This window comes from Physcomitrium patens, chromosome 15 (genome assembly GCF_059467195.1).
Source record: "Physcomitrium patens ecotype Gransden chromosome 15, ASM5946719v1, whole genome shotgun sequence".
In the NCBI taxonomy this organism is placed as follows: domain Eukaryota; kingdom Viridiplantae; phylum Streptophyta; class Bryopsida; order Funariales; family Funariaceae; genus Physcomitrium; species Physcomitrium patens.
In genome coordinates, this window is record NC_143424.1 from 15,110,294 (window position 1) to 15,128,121 (window position 17,828).

A 17,828-nucleotide genomic window follows, 5' to 3' on the forward strand; every position below is an offset into this window, starting at 1 on the left:
CGGATGTCCAGTATTGGCCATACGATCGTCAATCTGGTGGGGTTGCAAGTAGCTCAGGTCGCCCCGGTGAGCACCGTGTGTCTGTCTTGACCGCGAGCTCAAGACCAGGCGGAATCGTGAGGCGCTGGATGGCTCACAGCTACTTCGGTGTTCTCGATTCATCACTCAATCCACCCACCGGTGAACATCTGAGAGTGTGCAGTTGCGGGTAAAGATTGAAGGGCGTCGTGAACCTGGAATTCCTCTATCACACACACGACATTACAGCCATTCTGGTGAAGACGTGCATTCAGTTGTGCTTTTTGAATGCTGGGTGTCAGTTGAAGCACGTGGGAGACTCTTTGAAATCGACCTGCGGGGTTCTGTTGAGTTATGGTTTGTGGAACAGACTTGTTCACCTGGCTGCAGGAAAAGTGCAGTGCTTACATTTACAAGGCTCCGAACATGCGGTGTCGTTACTGGCACTTTTGCCAATACTACGTGTGTCTGCGAAAGTAAGAGACGCTGAAACAGACCCAGCGAACAGTCACAACCTAGTTGTAACCACCCTCTTGCCCTTTCTTTGAAATTTTGATGTAAAGCAGGTACTGCTCGTTGTTTCTGCGCTTGAGCAAAGAGTAATCGCCTTGCTCCCACAGAGAAGATTCACTTCGCAATCGTAACACGGGGGGACGTTGCCACGGATTGGACCGAGAAAGCTGCGAGGGCGGAAGGTGGCCATGGCCTGCAGAACTCCAGCAAGCTCCCTCGGCATCATGTAAGCTTCATCTCTTAAACCTCTGTGCACAGTTCCTCCACCAAACTGTCGTCATGGATTCAAACCCATTTCTCTTAACTGTTATTGATCCAGGCGTTAAACCTGTGTTTTCCCCACAAAGTCTAGCACAACAGTGTGGAAGAAAACTGAAGTAAAATGCTCTAATTTGACGTTGCTTTAGCGCTTCGTCTACCTCATAACATGTTGTCCAAGAATTCGTTCTTGGAAAGCACCAGAGCTTCCTTATCCTCGAGGTTCTGGCAGCATATTCCTTCTAAAATTAGAAAATGGTTGTATATCTTAAATTATCTGTTGTAAGCTGCGAAAAGACTGGTTATGCAAATGAAACACTAAGGTTTGGAATTCGTAGGAGGTTTAGATGTTGTAATTGAAGGTAATGTGACTAAAGTAGAGGTTACTAAATATTGTGAATGAATCACAATTGTATCGGTGCAATTGTGGGTCATGATCTGGAGTTAAAAGCATCCTGCTGCAACTGGGAATTCTGTTCTATTGACTTCTTGCAAGATGCTGCATCAGTAACCACTCTGATGCTCTAACACCTACAAAAACGAATTTAATTTTCACTTGATTTCGATCATCACACACACACACACATGTATATATGTATGTATATAGTAATTAGGGAATACTTTAGTAATCTGTTATTACAATCTGTTTCTCCATGTCTGTGGCTGCAGCTCTTACTTTGAGATTTTTCTACCAGGTAACATACATTATGTAAACAAGGTCCTTATTACAATGATACAATTCGAATGAGGTCCTGGTGTTGCTTCCCTTGCTTACTTTCTGATACATTACATATACAAACATCTAATTCACTTCAATAAGAGTGAAAAAAGTGACATTCTTTTTATCAGTGTGACAACATCTCTAGGATGTGGAATCGAGTCAAAACGTGTTTCCTACTGTTTCAAAAAAGAACATTATAGAGCAAAGTTTAGTGTACTTTCAGCCTTTATGTTGATAAGATCTTTTAGTCTTCTTTTTCCTCAGTACCTTTTTTTTTCATTTGTTTATCTCTTCAATTGCTTGTTGTTTTTATAGTTCATCAAATAAGTTGTTTGTCGAACAAACTTTTCTGTAGTTTGAATATAATACCAATTTTAAACTCCTTGCAACTTTCAGCTTTGATGATGTTCTTTAATTTATTCCAATGCAATGATATGAATGAAATATTAGCTGTTACTGTTACCATTATCTCAATTCAAATAAATAAATAAAAATAAATGAATAAATAAATAAAAAGCCACTCCACAGTTATGCTTTTTTCCTTTGATCTGATTACAAGCATAAAAGTAAATGGAAGGACAACACAAAATGTTACTTGTGTATTGTAGCTAATTAGCAATAGTGACCAAAATCAATTGCATAACATTTGTTCTCAGAAACAGAAATGTCAGGGATAAGTCTTGTATATGTATACATATATATACACACAAACACACACTTATGCATATATTTATTTGCAAAATAATGTTCTAATGATGTATACACAACGTGGCTCTTGAAATAACAAGTCAAACAAGTTGTGTACAGACAAAACTGCATGAAGAAAACTAATATCACCATCATCATTCATATTGCAACACTTTAAAACCAGAACATCACTACCAAGTGACAAAACCAAGCTCCCTAAATGTGTTTAAAATCCGTGACCCTTCCTGAAAAACTTCCAAACAAACCCATCACCCGAAACCCTAATAAAATTAAACCTGCACAAACCAGGGGCACCACCTCTGTGATTTGCGTCGCTAATCCCTGATTAACTAACCCCAATGGAGAATTAGTTAACGATAGTTGGGGGGGGGGGAACTTAGCGAATAGAAGCTTCGCGACGAGAGCGGTGAGCCAGATGTGAACTGAAGAGCCACCTCGTGAATGGAGCCCTCCGGGGTCTTGAACCGCGTCTCTGATCATGCTTCATTTCGGTGACCGTCCCGGCGATTGTGTATTGTGGCAATTTTCCGTTGATCCTTCTGCTGTGTGAATTGTTTTTTTCGCTGTAGGGCGTGCGCTAGTTAGCAACCAACCATGACTGCCGCAGCTAAGTTGCCCGCGCACGTCGCTGCGCAGGCGAACAAAGCCAGCCCCAACCTCGTGAAGGAAATTTTTTATGGTATCGGCCTTGGGATTTTCGGTGAGTGTGGGTGGACTCCGAAGTTGGGCTTCATTTTTTGTGCATCGGGGACGGGTTTCGGTTGCGAAATTTGTTGGGTTTTCTGTATCGTTGTGGTTTGGGTGTGGATTTCGAATCTATGGGGCTAGGTTGAACCACGAGTTTTAGGTTTTCTAGCAATTTTCTGGTTGCTGATTATGTTTGTGATACTATACGTGTCTTTGCTTTAATCGACGTTCTTAGTGAAAGCACTGCCAGGCGGAAGGGAAGATAGTGATATACTTTATTTTATTTTTATTTTGCAGAGTCTTGTTTGCGGTGACGTAGATGCCGAAATGTTTCATTGTGTGAGCATCTTCTTCTTCTTCTTAGAAATCAGCGTTTTTGTGGCTTCTTGTGTGGGATGACAGGTGGGTCATTTTGGAAGATTCATCATTTGAATGAGCGCCGCAAGACGGAAGAATTCTATGCGAGATTGGAGGCAGGAGAAATCACGGTGAACGCAGAGTAAACGCGACAATTGTTTGGAAGTGGTTTACTTTGTTCTCATCTTGCTCAGGTCTCGTGTATCGAGAATCTGGCTGTGTCCATTCCTGCTTTATGCTGCAAGTTATCATGGGAAATCACTGGTTTCTAGCGTATAAGTGTTAAGGACCCTTCGAAAGCCCATCTTGAATCAATGAAAAGAGACGATTCTTAAAGGATGAATTGAAAGTGTCCAATTAATTCTTACGATTACTCGTCGGATTTTCTGCAGGGTTGCAAAGGCTTCCCAAGTAATTATTTGTATGATGAAAGGAATTGTGCGTTTGGATGTGTATCCTGCGTGCTGCAATAACCTAGGTTGTCTTATGTTATGGTTCCCTGAGAAATCTACGACTGTTTAACATCTTATGAATTATGATTTCTCAAACTAACAAACGCTGACTGCTTAGCGGGGTTGGTAATCCTTATAATTCTTTTCACAGAGGCTGATTTCCAAAGGATGATCAACCTGTATTTTTTCGGGCTTAGGTGCTTCAGTGTGATTTGTGAAGTCGTTTGGCTTTGAGGTGTGTTGGCTAAGCATCTGGGACGATTTGCGCAGTATTGAGTATTGAGGAATCTTGATTTTCGATTTTCGAATTTTGATACTATGTGACAAGCTTGAAGCCTTTTATCTATCAGGTGTAACATATAAATGCTATGTCTGATACCTGGAACAAATATCAAATCGGTTTGTGTCTACCAATTACATTAGTGCCTCGTCTGATACTCACATGCACTGACGTAAATACTTCACACTGTTGGTGCAATAGAATCGTGTTGTATTCATCGTAAAATCTTCTTTCAAAATTCAAATGAGGTTCTACTGGTGTTACTCATTGTCATTTGATCCCTAGGGTGCTGGGAATCGTGAGCATGAGCAACCAAGGGAAAGCGTTACTTATATACCGTAGTCTTGATGTACTGAATCGTCATGAACACGAGCTAGGGTTGGTATTACATCCTCCTATACCTTGACCTTAAAGTTTTCGGGAAAAGTTGGTGAAATCCTCTGCGAAACTGTCAAATCACCGGTCATTTCAGCTTTAACCCTGACGCTTTGAGCTGTTGAAAACTCACTTCGCTTCATGTCAGGTGCCCTTCGACCAATTGGTTCAGACAGTACGAGAAATTCCTAAAGCTGCACAGTTTGAGTGATCTTATACTCCGCTCGCAATCCAAAACCGCGATGCAATTTTTACTCCCTGGAACATGGGCTGTGCGCCGATCTGAACGCAAGGAGCAATACATCACCAGTCTCTTGCACACTCGTTTCTCGCAGAGTGTGCAGGATGCCACGAGCCAAAGTCACAAATTGTTTTTATGACACTCAGGGTATTGCAATCCCAACAGCATGGCAAGCAAAAATCCAAAATCACCGGAAAGAACTTCCATCCGCCGCTCGAGTTCCAAGGATCTAAAAACGTTATGAAGCGAGATTCGCAACCTTTGCACCGAGTGCCTAATGAAAGGTTCCTGGACGATTCAGCAGCACCGAGGACTGCAACAAGCGTCGAGCAGTAGATATTCTTCTGTCCTCCATAGCTGGGAATCTTCAGGCACCTCGGAATGCAGATTGGCTCCAATCCAGAATGATTGGCTGCATGTTCCCCTGGGGCTGGTTTCGTTGCATCCCGAGATAAGCCACCACCCACCCACTTACCTACTACCCATTATAGAAACCTTGGGGGAAAAGAGGCTTGAGAATTCCCTGCCTCACCCACTTTCCTTGTCTTGAACGGTCTTGGTTCTGTGAAGAGCGATCCGATTCATGGCTCGTGAAGGCTGGATCTCCGCATAGCCCTGATCAGCTCATCCTGTGACTGCCTTGTTTTATGTGTTGGCTCCACATCCCGGTGACCCATCTTGGAGAATACTGCAACGAGGAGCGAGGTGCATGCACAGACAGTCACTGCGAAACAACAACAACAAAAAAAATCCTATCACAAAACAAAACAAAACATAAAATAAAACAAAAAAATGCTCTGCCCAAACTCATCAGGTCTCGGCAACATTATGCAGCATTACGATGTTCCATAGCCTGGAAGAATCAGCAATTCTAGCTTAATATCAGATAAGATTATGCCAATCTTATACCAGATGAGATAGAGAAATTCTAACCTCAAAACTAGTTTGCTACATTAAAGTTTTCAGTGATATGGTTTTTTTGCTGAATGTCTTTGTTTTTAAACCAACACTTGGTGAAAGTTTAATAAATTTCAATGTTTCGTTGATTACATTCCTTCGATTTTTCTGTTTTTTACAGTTGCTATTTAAAACGAGTATAAGTGAGTTGTAGTGATTACATATTATTGGTAAGTTCAAGATTGAGCTTGCTTGATCTGTTACTTCTTTTTAATGTGTGTGGTGATTTTAAAAAAATATATATATATAAAGACGTTTTGTATTGCTTAGAAATTTTGTATCTATTTAATGTTTCTTACTTGTTTACTGAAGCTTTTTTAAATTTACGTTGATCCAGAAAAGAAAATAAATAAATGAATAACGTTCATATCTTTAAAGGAATATTGAACCACATATAAAATCAAGCATCATCAAGGTTTTGATTTTTGGAAGGATCAATATTGTACGCGAAAGAAACCATATAACACATGTTCTACATCACTTTTCTTTTCTCTTTTTCTTTTCATTTTCCCTTCCTTTTTCCCTTCACCTTTGTATCCCTGAGGAAATTAAGAAAACTCCCCAAGGTTCAGTCACTCGTTCAATTATATATTTTTATTTTCAAAAAAAAAAAAAAAAAAAAAAAAAAACTTAGATGTTTTGGGAAAGAGGCATGAAGTTTTTTTAAAAAAAAGAGGCAAAAAAGCCCCAACTCGGAGATTTTACCCAAAATAAGATTTTGTGGGCTGTACCAAAAATTCCCAAACTTTTTAAGAAGCTTTAGTGAGCCACTCACAATATGGTGGGCGCCAGAGGAATGTCAAAGAATAAACTTACAAAAAAAAATACCCCACTCATACATAATAACTTCACCCACAATTTTTGAAAAAATGGTATCCACAATTGAATTCCCCCAAGTGAAGAAGTAATGACACCCTCTCTTTGTACTTTCACACATACTCTTTTGGTGCTAACTAACAAATCAGAGCTACCACTATAATGGCAGGATACATTATAAGCTTCAGAGGCTTTGTCTTATGGTGAATGGATGAAGTTTTCGTGTACTGGATGAAGATAAAAACATCCATCCAAAGTTCCTCAGGAGCGTGCCACGCTGCATTCGTAAAAAGTAGAACAGAGGATGTAGGATGAATAAAGCAAAAGGATGAGGGAAAAGGCAAAAAAAGGGAGTGATAAAAAAGCCACATGTGGCAGACGATCGTGACTTTGCCAACTGGGATTAGTGACGAGGATTAGTAAAAATCGCTAATTAGTCCGTACAATGGCTAATCCTTGTCACTAATCTTGACGAGAAGGCGATTAAGCCTTTGAGACATTCTTCTGCATAAAGTTTTGAGGCCTCTTTCACACTACGAGCTCAGCCAATTTCCAGTGTTAAGATGTTAGAAGTACTTACTAGTCTCCGTGTGTCCCCAATAGTGGTACCGATAATGGACAATATATAAAGTGTTAGAAAAACTGGGCTCATCTTATTTCAGTTCTAAAACACATCAATTTTGGAAATCGTATTCTGAAAAGGATGGCGCGCACTTTTGGTTGAAAAGTAAAAGGCTGTTATATTCGAAAGCCTGGTGATGGTGACAGCAGCAACTAGACTACGATGACGAACACGAAGAGGACGAAGAAGAACGAGAAGAAGAATTTTGCTGCAGTGATTTTGGGAAGTTAATTGAGCGAGAGAGAGAGAGAGAGAGAGAGAGAGAGATTGTGAGCTTCGTAGCGGTCGGTCGTCATGGAATTGAATTGGAACTCGTTTGTTCTGATTTCGAGACAAAATGTTCCTCCGCCTCCGTTGCAGCGTTCCCGAGCAGCCGGCGCAAATCCCAAGGCAGTCGCCGCACGGGAGCTCAGAGGAGGAGGGAGAGGTGGAGAATAAGAAACACTTGTGTGTGCATGATTGCTTCCGTTTTTTGTTGTATTCTTTGCTACGAATCAATTCGTGAGGCGAGCGCTTGGTTTGTTTGCATCATACAGAACCGACTCGCGGGGATTTTGTGGTGGTTCCTACAGCGAGTGAGTGACCTAGGGCAGCGGGAGGTGGTGGCAGAGTGAGGGTATTGACCCGGGGGCAGTAGAGGTGAGCTGCGGTGGTAGTGGCGGAGTCATGGCCTTGTCGGAGTTGGAGTTGAATGTTTTCTCTGACAATGGCGTTCCAGCAGCGAGCTTATGATGGTTCTGGCGGTTGGGAGGTTCTGACTGGGGTTGTGAGGGTTCTGAGCACAGTCAGAGTGTGCTGGTCGGACAGCATTGATGTACTTGTTTTGAGAAGTAGTGGTTCTGGTGAGGGGTGATCAGCCCGTGGTTACGCCAACTGGAAGTGAAGGCCGTCTCAGTTTATTAGCAGAGGACGACTTCGGGTTGTCTGTTGTTTAGAACTAATTTCGCGGTAGTTCTGTCGGGTTAGTGTAACACAGAACCTCATCGTGCTTCGATAACTATGGTGAAGGCTGGGTTTCGTCGAGGTCGAAAGTTACCATAGAGTGACATGTACTCAGTTGCGATGGCAGCGGAGTGGTGATCAAGAGAATTCATGGCAAGTAGGTGGAAGGTACACAGGGGCGTGGTTTCGTTTTTATCTTTTGTCCGGAGTGATTGTCGTCTGATGCTTCTGAAATTTCTGGTTGTGACTGCGAGCAATTGTGGAGTGCGCGCTTAAAGTTCTCGCACATGACCGCAATCTTGCTCTGACACTTATCTGCGAAGAACGCAGGAGGCTAGGAGTTCTGGAGCTCATCATGGTCGGAAACCGTTCGTTGACCACTCTAAGTCCACGTTCACTGTCTCGGTGTATGTTACGTGCTAATGTGTCAAATTTTCAAACCCCCTTCCCCGCAGTAAAGTCTCCTGGCCGTCATTTTCAAGTTGACTCGCTTGGATCCACATACAAGGCTGCTCGGTGAATTCGCTGATGAAGGAGATCCTTCCTAGAAAGTCAGAGAAGTGAATTGCACGACTCGATACTTTGTTATGCACACTGCTGCCGGCTAATCGGATAGGTCCCAGGATGTTGAGCGTAGTTCTCTTTTGAGGCTTCCATGTGCGTGAAGGTGTGTGGATAAGTTTCATAAAAGTACGCCGAACTTTTACGCGCGGTCTCAGGCTGCTGAGAACTCGCAAATCCAATAAGATTTTGCTTGGAATATCTTGTTTTTGCTGTAACCCGTCCGTCGCTCGCTGTCAGCATGCTTCTGCTCTATAAGTAGAATTTTTGAGCGCCTTCGGTGCTTGGAGATAGCAGATTATGTACATTATTTATGCGTCCAGTCTTTGACCGCCGTATGGTATCGTGCGCTGTTGTTGCGTTCCAAGCGCTAGGAAGGTCCCGCCAAGTGCTCAGATGCTGGTGAGTATTGTTTGAGATGACGGCAGACCCCAGTTCGACGTGATCGTGCTAACAGTCGCGCTGCGAATGCGCTTCACTTTAGGTTCCACATCTCAATTTGATTCTTGACTGGTACTTTCTTGGAAATACACGCAACTCTGGGAAGCCGCGCCGATTCATAGAAATTCCGAATTAAACGCACTTCTTCGTGTCTGTGTAAAAGCAGTTGCACCGGCAGAGTCGCTGCTAGATACCTTCATCAATTTCCCTTTCAATATCAATGAGTCCATCCTGTGCTTGTCCTTTGCGGCAAATATGTTGCCGAGATTTCCTTCGTTGCAAGCTCAACCACAGCTCTAAGAACGATCTTGTACTTTCTAGGAATAGGCATAGTACTTGAACTGCAGTTGTCAGAGCATGCATATGGCTGTCTTTACATGGTTTCACTGTCTTTCGCATGTTTTCTCGGGAGGGAATACCGACCCTCTGATTGCATGTGAGAAAGCGGAAACGCCGCCGACAACACGGTGTTCCAAATTTGAAGTGTTCCTCTCTATTCTCGTTGCCGATGGCGATGCATTCACCTTGACCCAATTCGAATTATACATCACTTTGCCTGGTTACATATCACTTCTAATGCTACGTTCCGTGCGAATTTTTTCGGGCTAATTCTGCGTGCAATTGAGTGGTTTAATCGTAGGCATCTATTTGCAGAGATGCTGTAGATAGTGCAAATCGATATTTTCTCAAAACTAGGACTGCATATAAATATACCTTCCTTTTCTCGCAGTGCCACCATCTCGATCTGAACGAGACTCGTGTATGACTTTCTGCCTATAAGTTGGACCGGAGCTTTTAGGCCACAGCTTATCTGAAGTCGCCGTCCACTGAATAGAATTCGGACTGACCGTTTTCACCTTGCTTGAATGTGCAGCGACTAGCTTTGATTTCAGGCTACAGTGGCTATCTCACAAAAGCGACTTCTGAATTGCAGAAGTATTTGTGCTGCAGCAGGTTGGGGTAAGGAGTAGCGAGTCGTCTTGACCGCAACATTTGCGTTTGCATAGCCTAAGGATTTCTTTGGCGGGAATCGATCCCTTCTTACAAGGAAGTAGCTCGCACATCTATCGTCTCGCTGTTTCAAGGGACGGGTTGTTCTCCTGTTATGACAGCATCATTGGCTGGAGAGGAACACCTTGCACTGCTTCTTTCGAGGAGGGATATTTTTCTACAAGACTGAATATGTACAGGATTCTCTGATCTTGCATGCTTGTCCAAATGCTTGGAGGACTCTCTGATCTCTACATACCCGTCCTGATTTGAGTATCTGTGAAGGTCTGTGGGACCAATATCACAAGCTGTCAGCAGTGACAAACTGAGGCCGGGGAAGTCTCAAAATGGCGGGGTCCGGTATGTCTCCCTGCGCGGCTTGCAAGTTACTGAGGCGGAGATGCACACGAGATTGTGTTTTTGCGCCGTATTTCCCTCCCGATGAGCCCCAGAAGTTCGCCAATGTCCACAAGGTGTTTGGTGCGGCCAACGTCAATAAAATGCTACAGGTATGGCGTTGTCTACCCTTCATGCATATTTGTAAACCTGGACATCGACAGTCGGAATGTGATCAAGTCTACGCGGACTTGAACTCATAGGAAACGTACAGGAGTTCACCATGCGTTTGATTAGCTTCATGAAGTGGCTCTTGAGATTCAATACCCTGAGACGTGTTTTTTTGTTTTTCTCCTGGCAAACAGGAATTACCTGTGGAAGCGCGAGGGGATGCCGTGAGCTCCATGGTTTACGAAGCTGACGCTCGTGTACGAGATCCTGTATACGGTTGTGTGGGTGCCATATCCTCTCTTCAGCAGCAAGTGGCGCATTTACAAACTCAACTGGCAGTTGCAAATGCTGAGATCGTATGCATGCGCATGCACAATACAGAGAGCAGCCGAGATTCCGACAATTCGAGGCACATACAAGGATCATACCAACAGGGCTTGTCGCCACCGTTGCAGCCACAATCACCTGAACTTCAAAATTATTACAAGCCCACGGCCCACTACCACCGCACGGACAACATGGAGCTTGCGGAGCTTCTATGGACATAACTCCAATCTGACCCCTCGTAACAGTCAATCCGCATTTTCAGTCGTTTTTGTGAAGCGTTGTACTTATAGCTTGATTCCCCTCATGCAAGTGTTGTGGCAGTATACGTAACATGGTGTCAGCCGGAATTTTGTTGTGTGCACCGTTTAATCTACTGTCTAGTACCTCGCCCGGGCTGCGTTTCGACTTGTAGAGAAACTCGTCGTGGTTCAGTGGCGGTCAAGATGAAGCTTATCACCATCTGTTTTGTACATGCAATCTAAACGTGAAAGAGCTCGACTGACGAAACATTATTCTTTTTCCCCTTAGGCGGTAGCTGTTAACATCAACCTCAGTTGCCATGCTCGTCTCCGGAATCCCATCACAAGATTTTTGCTTGTTGTATGAGGCCTTCCAGAGAGACACAGCTGCAGTGAAGCCATAGTGTCGCTGGAAAAGTTGTAGCTTGGATTGGTGGTGGCTGCGAAGATGTCCACGAACAGCTCCATGTACGATGTATTTTGTTATGTGTTCAATGTATCAAAAATGATATTGGAAGTGCATGTGTCTTTCCATCTTTAATGCTGAAACATTTGCGTAGATTTGTTCTCTTCATCCAAGCCGTCCCCCACCAGCTGAGTCGAAATCTCTTTAACGATGAAGTGCACAATTATTTAAATCACCTACTTTTCTTTTCTATGTTTTTTTCTTATTTTTTCATTGAAGTGGTAGTTACGCAAGTTGTTATACATGCCCATGCTTTGTGGTAAATCAGAAATGATACCGTTATAGGGGGTTGATTCTGAACTGCAGAATTACCTATGATACTCTTTTCCCTGCATTTCAATTGCTGACGATGCGAAGATTTAGTAGGCAAATCCCTGTCACACACCGTGGCCATTAGGTTAAGCGCTCGATGCGGCCGACCTTCAGAGCTTCAAATGCTGAGATTAGCCAGATATAGGATTTGTTTTCACAACCAAATTTTAAAATCACAGTGAAATCATGCACACAATCGAAGAAATTCACAACCATAGCTATCAATGAGGTAACAACATACACAAGCGAAGTGATTTATGATTTGAATTGACAACATTGGACGTACATAAACCACACATTTAGAGATGTTTTGGAGCGATAAATGAGTTCTTAAAAAACTTGCTGATGCTTCTTAAGAGGCTCAAAACTGAAATAATTTCCAAGATGTATCTGCCCAGGGGAGTTCTTACACAACTAGGAACAACGCTCTTTGACAGCAGGCTTGAAGTGGCAGGGGATCCCCCCTATTGTTAACTATCCTCCCTTCCGTTGAGTCTCTGAACTCGCTGAATTTCATCCTGCAGCACATCACCAATAGAAATGAATCTCAGCTTAGTGTTTTGAATATTCGACAATTGGAAGTGATAGTGACAACTTGCTATTACTTGATGATCTGAGAGGCACAGTAATTGTGAAACAAGGTTCAGAATTTATATTAACACAGGGTTCAGGTACTTGAGGTTGTGCAGAAGACGAAAGCCCACTATTTCTGAGGAATCCGTCAGCATTTCAGCCATCTCCTTAACCTCGTCTGCGTCAAGCAGAACTTTCATCATTGAAATAAACATTACTAACTGAAACTCTTCGATATCAAACAACTACGCAGAGATTAGTTTCAATTTGTAACTCTAAAGGTGTACTTCTTGTTGTAATAATACATGTTAAACAAACCAGAAACATTTGAATCTTTTCCATCCCAGACGGTATAAACAGACAGCCAAATATCTAGAAAGTGCTTCAATCGATGAGCAAAGGTAGATTTCAACAAAGATGCAGGAAACGTGATAATTACGAATACATTCGATGTCCAAACGATTCCCTCAAGAAAATGCTAGCAAGTCTCAGTTCTTTAAATAGAAAAAACAAAAACAACACATTTACTTGTTTTTCAGAAAATTTTCAGATATTGCAAATTATCGAGGAACCATAAACATTGTGAGACATGAGGCAACCCACATGTGCTGGAGGAAAGACTAAGACTGCAGCCCATGCAAGACTGTGAGGCACACACAGACTGCATCGCCAAACGCCCCATTGTTTGAGCCTCTTCACTTAGCATGCTCAATACAGACACATTCAGCAACATCCCAGTAACGGGGAACACAAATTTACTTCACAGTGGCCAGTCAGTGGGTACAGTTCATGATTCACACTATATCATCAACCTGCGATGGGCAAGTTTTTGAGATTCGTCATAACGATCAAGCAGATAAACTAATCAGTGAGAAATTCGATTTTATGCCGATAAGTGATCAAACCTGACCAGCTTAGCAGTGAACTCCTTGCATTGGTCGAAAAAGCCCCCAAGATATGCACCTGAAGCCATCGTACTTGGCTCCAATCTATTGAGAGTACATATCGAAAATTGTTGCAAAATTGGTGAGATCCACCTACACAAACAACGGAAAAGCGTTGGCAATTGTTGACACCGTAGACGTCAACTTAGAGAAACATTGAGAAAGTAATTTCAAGTCAGCAGTGTATCGAGCAATAACCTGCAGTTGACTTTGATCCCACAATTTAACAGGCTGCAGATTCTCAGAACAACTTAACATCGTTTAATTTATTATGCAAAGAAACTATGTCATGGATGGTGAAAACGAATAAAAGTTTAACAATTCCAGCAAACGCATAAAATAGAGTAACTTAAATACAGAAAGACAGGTACCACGAACACAATGAGTTGACACAAGTGGAATCTTGAAAAGAACGTCCAAAGGGCTTGCTTCACAACACGTCTTGAGTACTCTGCATGTCGTCAGGATGTCCTTTTCGGTAGGGACTGAACAAAAAGAATAAAACCTGTCTCTTGCTATCATTCAGCCTCATCGACCTGCACTTGCTTCCTGTAACATTGGCTGTAGGTAACAAGCAAAGCTCAACGTGATGGAAGGGGACAGACAAAAAATGAAAGTTGAGAGTACAAGAGTGCCTGAACCATAGAGTAACGTAGCAGCAGCATATGGTGAGGCACTTCGGTGCGCTCTATAATCACAATGGAACTCCCGGCGGGAATCCTACCACCTATGATCTGTGGGTAGGTATTATGACAAACTTTTGAAATACAACCTGATAAGAACCTTCTTACGTCACTGACTGTGCAACTATTTGAGACTACGATGGGCAGAAAAGGAGTAACATGAATTGCTAGCTGAAGCCTCTGAGACATTTAGTTAGGAATGTTGAGAAATGCTTGAAAACTGATACTGAAGTCAACAAGGCTGGTTTGAGGGCCACTTAATGAGTAAACAATCATGACGTAAGGACGACTCTCAAAGCCATCTATTCCGAAGGCCACAAGAAAGATCATGAGATGTAGGTCTGACACCCCCTTCGGAGTCGCCATTTCCTGCAGCCCCCTTCCTCATGGCACTCCTCATCCCTTTCATCTACGTTGCCTATTGATATTTGGCAGCAGGCGATCTCGCTTTAACCATCCCAACAAGCCTGGAACATGCCCAACAGTCATTAAACCATCATCAGAATTACCAATCTCCCCGAAAACTTGAATACGACATCTAATACACTTAATAAAAGTTAAATTTAATTTAACAAGAAGATGAAGAAGAATAGGTGAAGATGCAAGAAAGGAAGAAACTGTCTAGGCACCACAAAGAGCTAATCGCATCAATTGTCGTCCCAAACTCAAGCGAGGAACGTTAAACTTGTCTCATAAGCTTTCTCAACAATAAACTCTAATCACTGGCGATTCCGACGCTGAACCCAAACTACCACCTCATGGTGATACCACCAAATGAAACCCAGAACCCAAACATACAAGCAAATTTAACCAAGTGAACAACTAAGCAATCACCTGTCAATCCTTAAACTCGGAACCCCCTAGAAGCCAATGCACCAAATATCAGAACTCAAGACCACGTGACAATCTCAGCCCCGCCGCAAGGCACTCTTCCAGCGCAATAGAACCAACGCCCTCCATGACAAATGCAAAACCCAGTGGAAGCACGACTCTCCACACAACTGCATCAAACTTTGAATTCCAACACAAATTCACCTCAAGGATTCCGCAGAAGCAATTGATCGAGAAGATTAGTATCATGAAGAGATTGCCTGCAAACGACTCAAATCGCAATCAACAATCCTCGGCCAGATCAGGGCAATCTGCTTTTCAAGCGAAGCAGGCTATTCCCTGAAGCTCATGAAACCTTGATTGGGGTGCTCCTTGATTGCTTGAATTTCGCTACAGAAGGCGATATTTTGAATTGTGGGTTTTATTATTCACATGGAGATAATTACGGGTTAGTAATTTCAGCGTTCAGCGAGGCAGATCCCGAACGTACTGCCGATTCTTCTCAATCACTGAGCGGATATTCCGCGTGGTCCATTCGCGCGGGCTTTTGTCCCGTAATTCCTCCCGCCAAGGGCTTGGTAGCTACGAATGTTCGAGGGATGTACCTCACATGTACTCGCGCATTCATCCTTTTATCATCCAATCAGTGTTTTTAATCCCTTTGGGGAAAATCAACCCTCTTTGAGTTCACATGATGTCCCACAAAAATGCACTTTATGCACTTAATTCACGATTTAGAGAAAATTTGAAGTAGATTATACTTGTAGATGTAAGTGGTTCTTACTTTAGGTTTTTTCGTATAATCTTTGTGATTTATTTGTAATCAACAGTTTAACGGTATGCTTGTCTTAAAGATGGTGATGAAATAAAGTAACTTTTTGGTAAAGTTAAGTACATTCTTGGTTTTTTGAAGACATTCAAGTGTAGAAAATTCATCCAGTTTTTTTGCAATGGGAACTTTGAATTTTCTACATATACTTATTCCACATTGATATATTCTGAAGTTATACTTGTTTTGTATATATATATATATATATATATATTCATATTTGTACAAGAGGCCGTTGTGGTGGATTTAATTGCACCCAACTCTTCACTGATAATGCTTTAAAAAATTACAAGTTCATATGATAAATTTATTCTATGATTGCCACTTAGTATTTCAAGTGCATGTGAAGGCACGTTCAACATGCATATTTGAATGATTTTGATAGTTTTGTAATTAGATGCCAAATGCTCTCAATTACTGAATCTAAAACTATACTTTGAAAGACTTGGTCAATTAATAATTTGTTCACGATACAAATATAACGTTTTTCCAACTCTTGAAATGACTAGGCTGGTACTATCTTTGTCAACATAGGGATATGTTTCTTAGTTTTGACACATTCAAAATCAGTATTAAACTTTAAAATAACTTCATGGCTTTAATTCAGACTTTAACAATTGATTAGCACCTTCATGTTATAATACTGTTATCTAAAAATGTATTGTTCATAATCTTAAACTGTGATTGATGATATGATTTCACAATTTACTGTTAGCAAAACAAAATGCATAATACTTATTTTACAAAATTATGTATGCGTTCTTAAATAAAGATAGAATAGAATGTACGTCTTCATTTATATGTAAATTAATACACATACAAATAGAATAGTATGTTTTAATAACTTTTGACAGTAAAGAAGTGCTAATTTGGGGGAATTTTAACCTATTATCAAGAAAATAGTCATAATAGCGAAAACATATATTTTGTTAGATAGAAGTGCAATGTAAGTAATTTATTTCTTAGAAAGATTAGTTCTGAAAACTTGTTGAATAATTGTTAGTAGTACACACCAAAGCAAATAGTTATTTTATTTATTTTGAACAGCATTTCATATTTTGCCTTAAATTTAGATGTTCACTGTCAAAGATATACATACATACATACATTGGGGTTTGCACTTTAACTATTCTAAGAGTAAAAAATATTTCAGTGTTGTAATAATATTCCAATATTAATTTTGTTCGAGTATGTTCCTTTTTAAAATTTCAATTATGCCAATAATATATATATATATATATATAAAGTCACATCAGTACAAGATAATTTTATTTATTTATTTTTCCCATCAACCAAGATATGGTTATATGATTCTGACCTTCAAATTCATTGACTGTGTAATTTTTTCATTAATTGCATTCTGTACTTCTATTTTTTTTTTATTATTGTATAAATTATGTAACATATATGTATATGAAATAAAAAATGTGTGGTATACATTTCATAACATGTATACCTTTTAAAAGTTGCAATCTTATTTTGGTTATTTTTAATATCAGTATTACAACAATTCCCTCCCACTCTGTATATATTAAACAATTCTAAAAAAAATTAGGTGTAAACATGGACCAAACAATCGAATTTCTATTTGATTAGAAACAACTTGTACATTTTAATCTATTTTTCATCCTCGCATTCAAACAAAAAAACTTTTTGTATTTGTAAGAACCTGTTTTAAATAGTCAAGAACTTTTTTGTTACAATAAAATTTTCACAACAACGTTTTTGTATAATAACAGTTTAAATTGAGAATATTGGAAATGAAATTTAATGAAGTTATTTTACGCATAATAGTGTTTCCTGTATTTTTTGAAACAAACTCAAGGAACTGATTAATCCATGATTGCTAATCTCCATACTATATGATGTAAATTCAATAAAATCATGGAGAATTGTGTGTATAGAATGTTAACTAATGATGTTAACAGAATAAAAATAAAAATGGTTTTACAAATTTTATAAAATGTTTGGTGAATTAATATTACTAGTTTATGTTTTCATGGTACGTTATTACTGAAAGCACCAGTTGCAAATCCATTAATTAAATCGTTTCCCATATTCTTTCAACAAGAAAGAATAATACCTAGAAAGTGTTCAGATTTTGGAAATTCTCATTAATATTTCTTATTATAAAATTGATTCCTCGTGTCCAAGTAGTTGAATATTGTTCAATTTTTT

General features: G+C 40.6%; 3 protein-coding genes and 1 long non-coding RNA gene across 17 annotated transcripts; 3 read left to right on the forward strand and 1 right to left on the reverse strand.

Annotated features, from left to right (window-relative positions):
• Positions 1–8: 8 nt before the first annotated feature.
• LOC149987773 (uncharacterized) lies at positions 9–1,899 on the forward strand. Of its 5 annotated transcripts, none has more exons than XR_016506795.1 (3): positions 9–539; positions 639–757; positions 1,459–1,899. It is a non-coding gene; the product is annotated as an uncharacterized LOC149987773 (long non-coding RNA). The 5 variants fall into 5 exon arrangements; XR_016506792.1 differs by having other exon boundaries at positions 21–494; positions 1,485–1,899; XR_016506793.1 differs by having other exon boundaries at positions 25–494.
• An 822-nt stretch (positions 1,900–2,721) lies between these two features.
• On the forward strand, positions 2,722–3,629 carry LOC141046264 (putative cytochrome c oxidase subunit 5C-1). Its single transcript, XM_073539155.2, has 2 exons — positions 2,722–2,918; positions 3,308–3,629. Exons 1-2 carry the CDS (start codon positions 2,813–2,815, stop codon positions 3,406–3,408), a joined length of 207 nt encoding a protein of 68 aa, XP_073395256.1. The 5' UTR covers positions 2,722–2,812; the 3' UTR covers positions 3,409–3,629.
• A 3,523-nt stretch (positions 3,630–7,152) lies between these two features.
• Positions 7,153–11,532, forward strand: LOC112292869 (LOB domain-containing protein 4). 4 transcript variants are annotated; one of them, XM_090256587.1, is made up of 4 exons: positions 7,153–7,432; positions 7,542–7,644; positions 9,824–10,448; positions 10,641–11,532. In XM_090256587.1, the coding sequence occupies exons 3-4, from the start codon at positions 10,287–10,289 to the stop codon at positions 10,992–10,994; spliced, it is 516 nt and encodes a 171-aa protein (XP_090112713.1). In that variant the 5' UTR covers positions 7,153–7,432; positions 7,542–7,644; positions 9,824–10,286; the 3' UTR covers positions 10,995–11,532. The 4 variants fall into 4 exon arrangements, with proteins under 4 accessions (XP_090112713.1, XP_090112711.1, XP_090112712.1 ...); XM_090256585.1 differs by having other exon boundaries at positions 7,153–8,910; XM_090256586.1 differs by having other exon boundaries at positions 7,153–8,115.
• On the reverse strand, positions 11,052–15,305 carry LOC112292863 (uncharacterized). Of its 7 annotated transcripts, XM_090256583.1 has the most exons (7): positions 15,026–15,305; positions 14,825–14,850; positions 13,679–14,457; positions 13,269–13,400; positions 12,451–12,541; positions 12,201–12,308; positions 11,052–11,852 (listed from the first exon to the last, which is right to left on the reverse strand). In XM_090256583.1, the coding sequence occupies exons 3-7, from the start codon at positions 13,827–13,829 to the stop codon at positions 11,681–11,683; spliced, it is 654 nt and encodes a 217-aa protein (XP_090112709.1). In that variant the 5' UTR covers positions 13,830–14,457; positions 14,825–14,850; positions 15,026–15,305; the 3' UTR covers positions 11,052–11,680. The 7 variants fall into 7 exon arrangements, with proteins under 7 accessions (XP_090112709.1, XP_024397539.1, XP_024397542.1 ...); XM_024541771.3 differs by lacking the exon at positions 14,825–14,850 and having other exon boundaries at positions 15,026–15,302; XM_024541774.3 differs by lacking the exon at positions 14,825–14,850 and having other exon boundaries at positions 12,466–12,541; positions 15,026–15,300.
• Between the last annotated feature and the right edge of the window lie 2,523 nt (positions 15,306–17,828).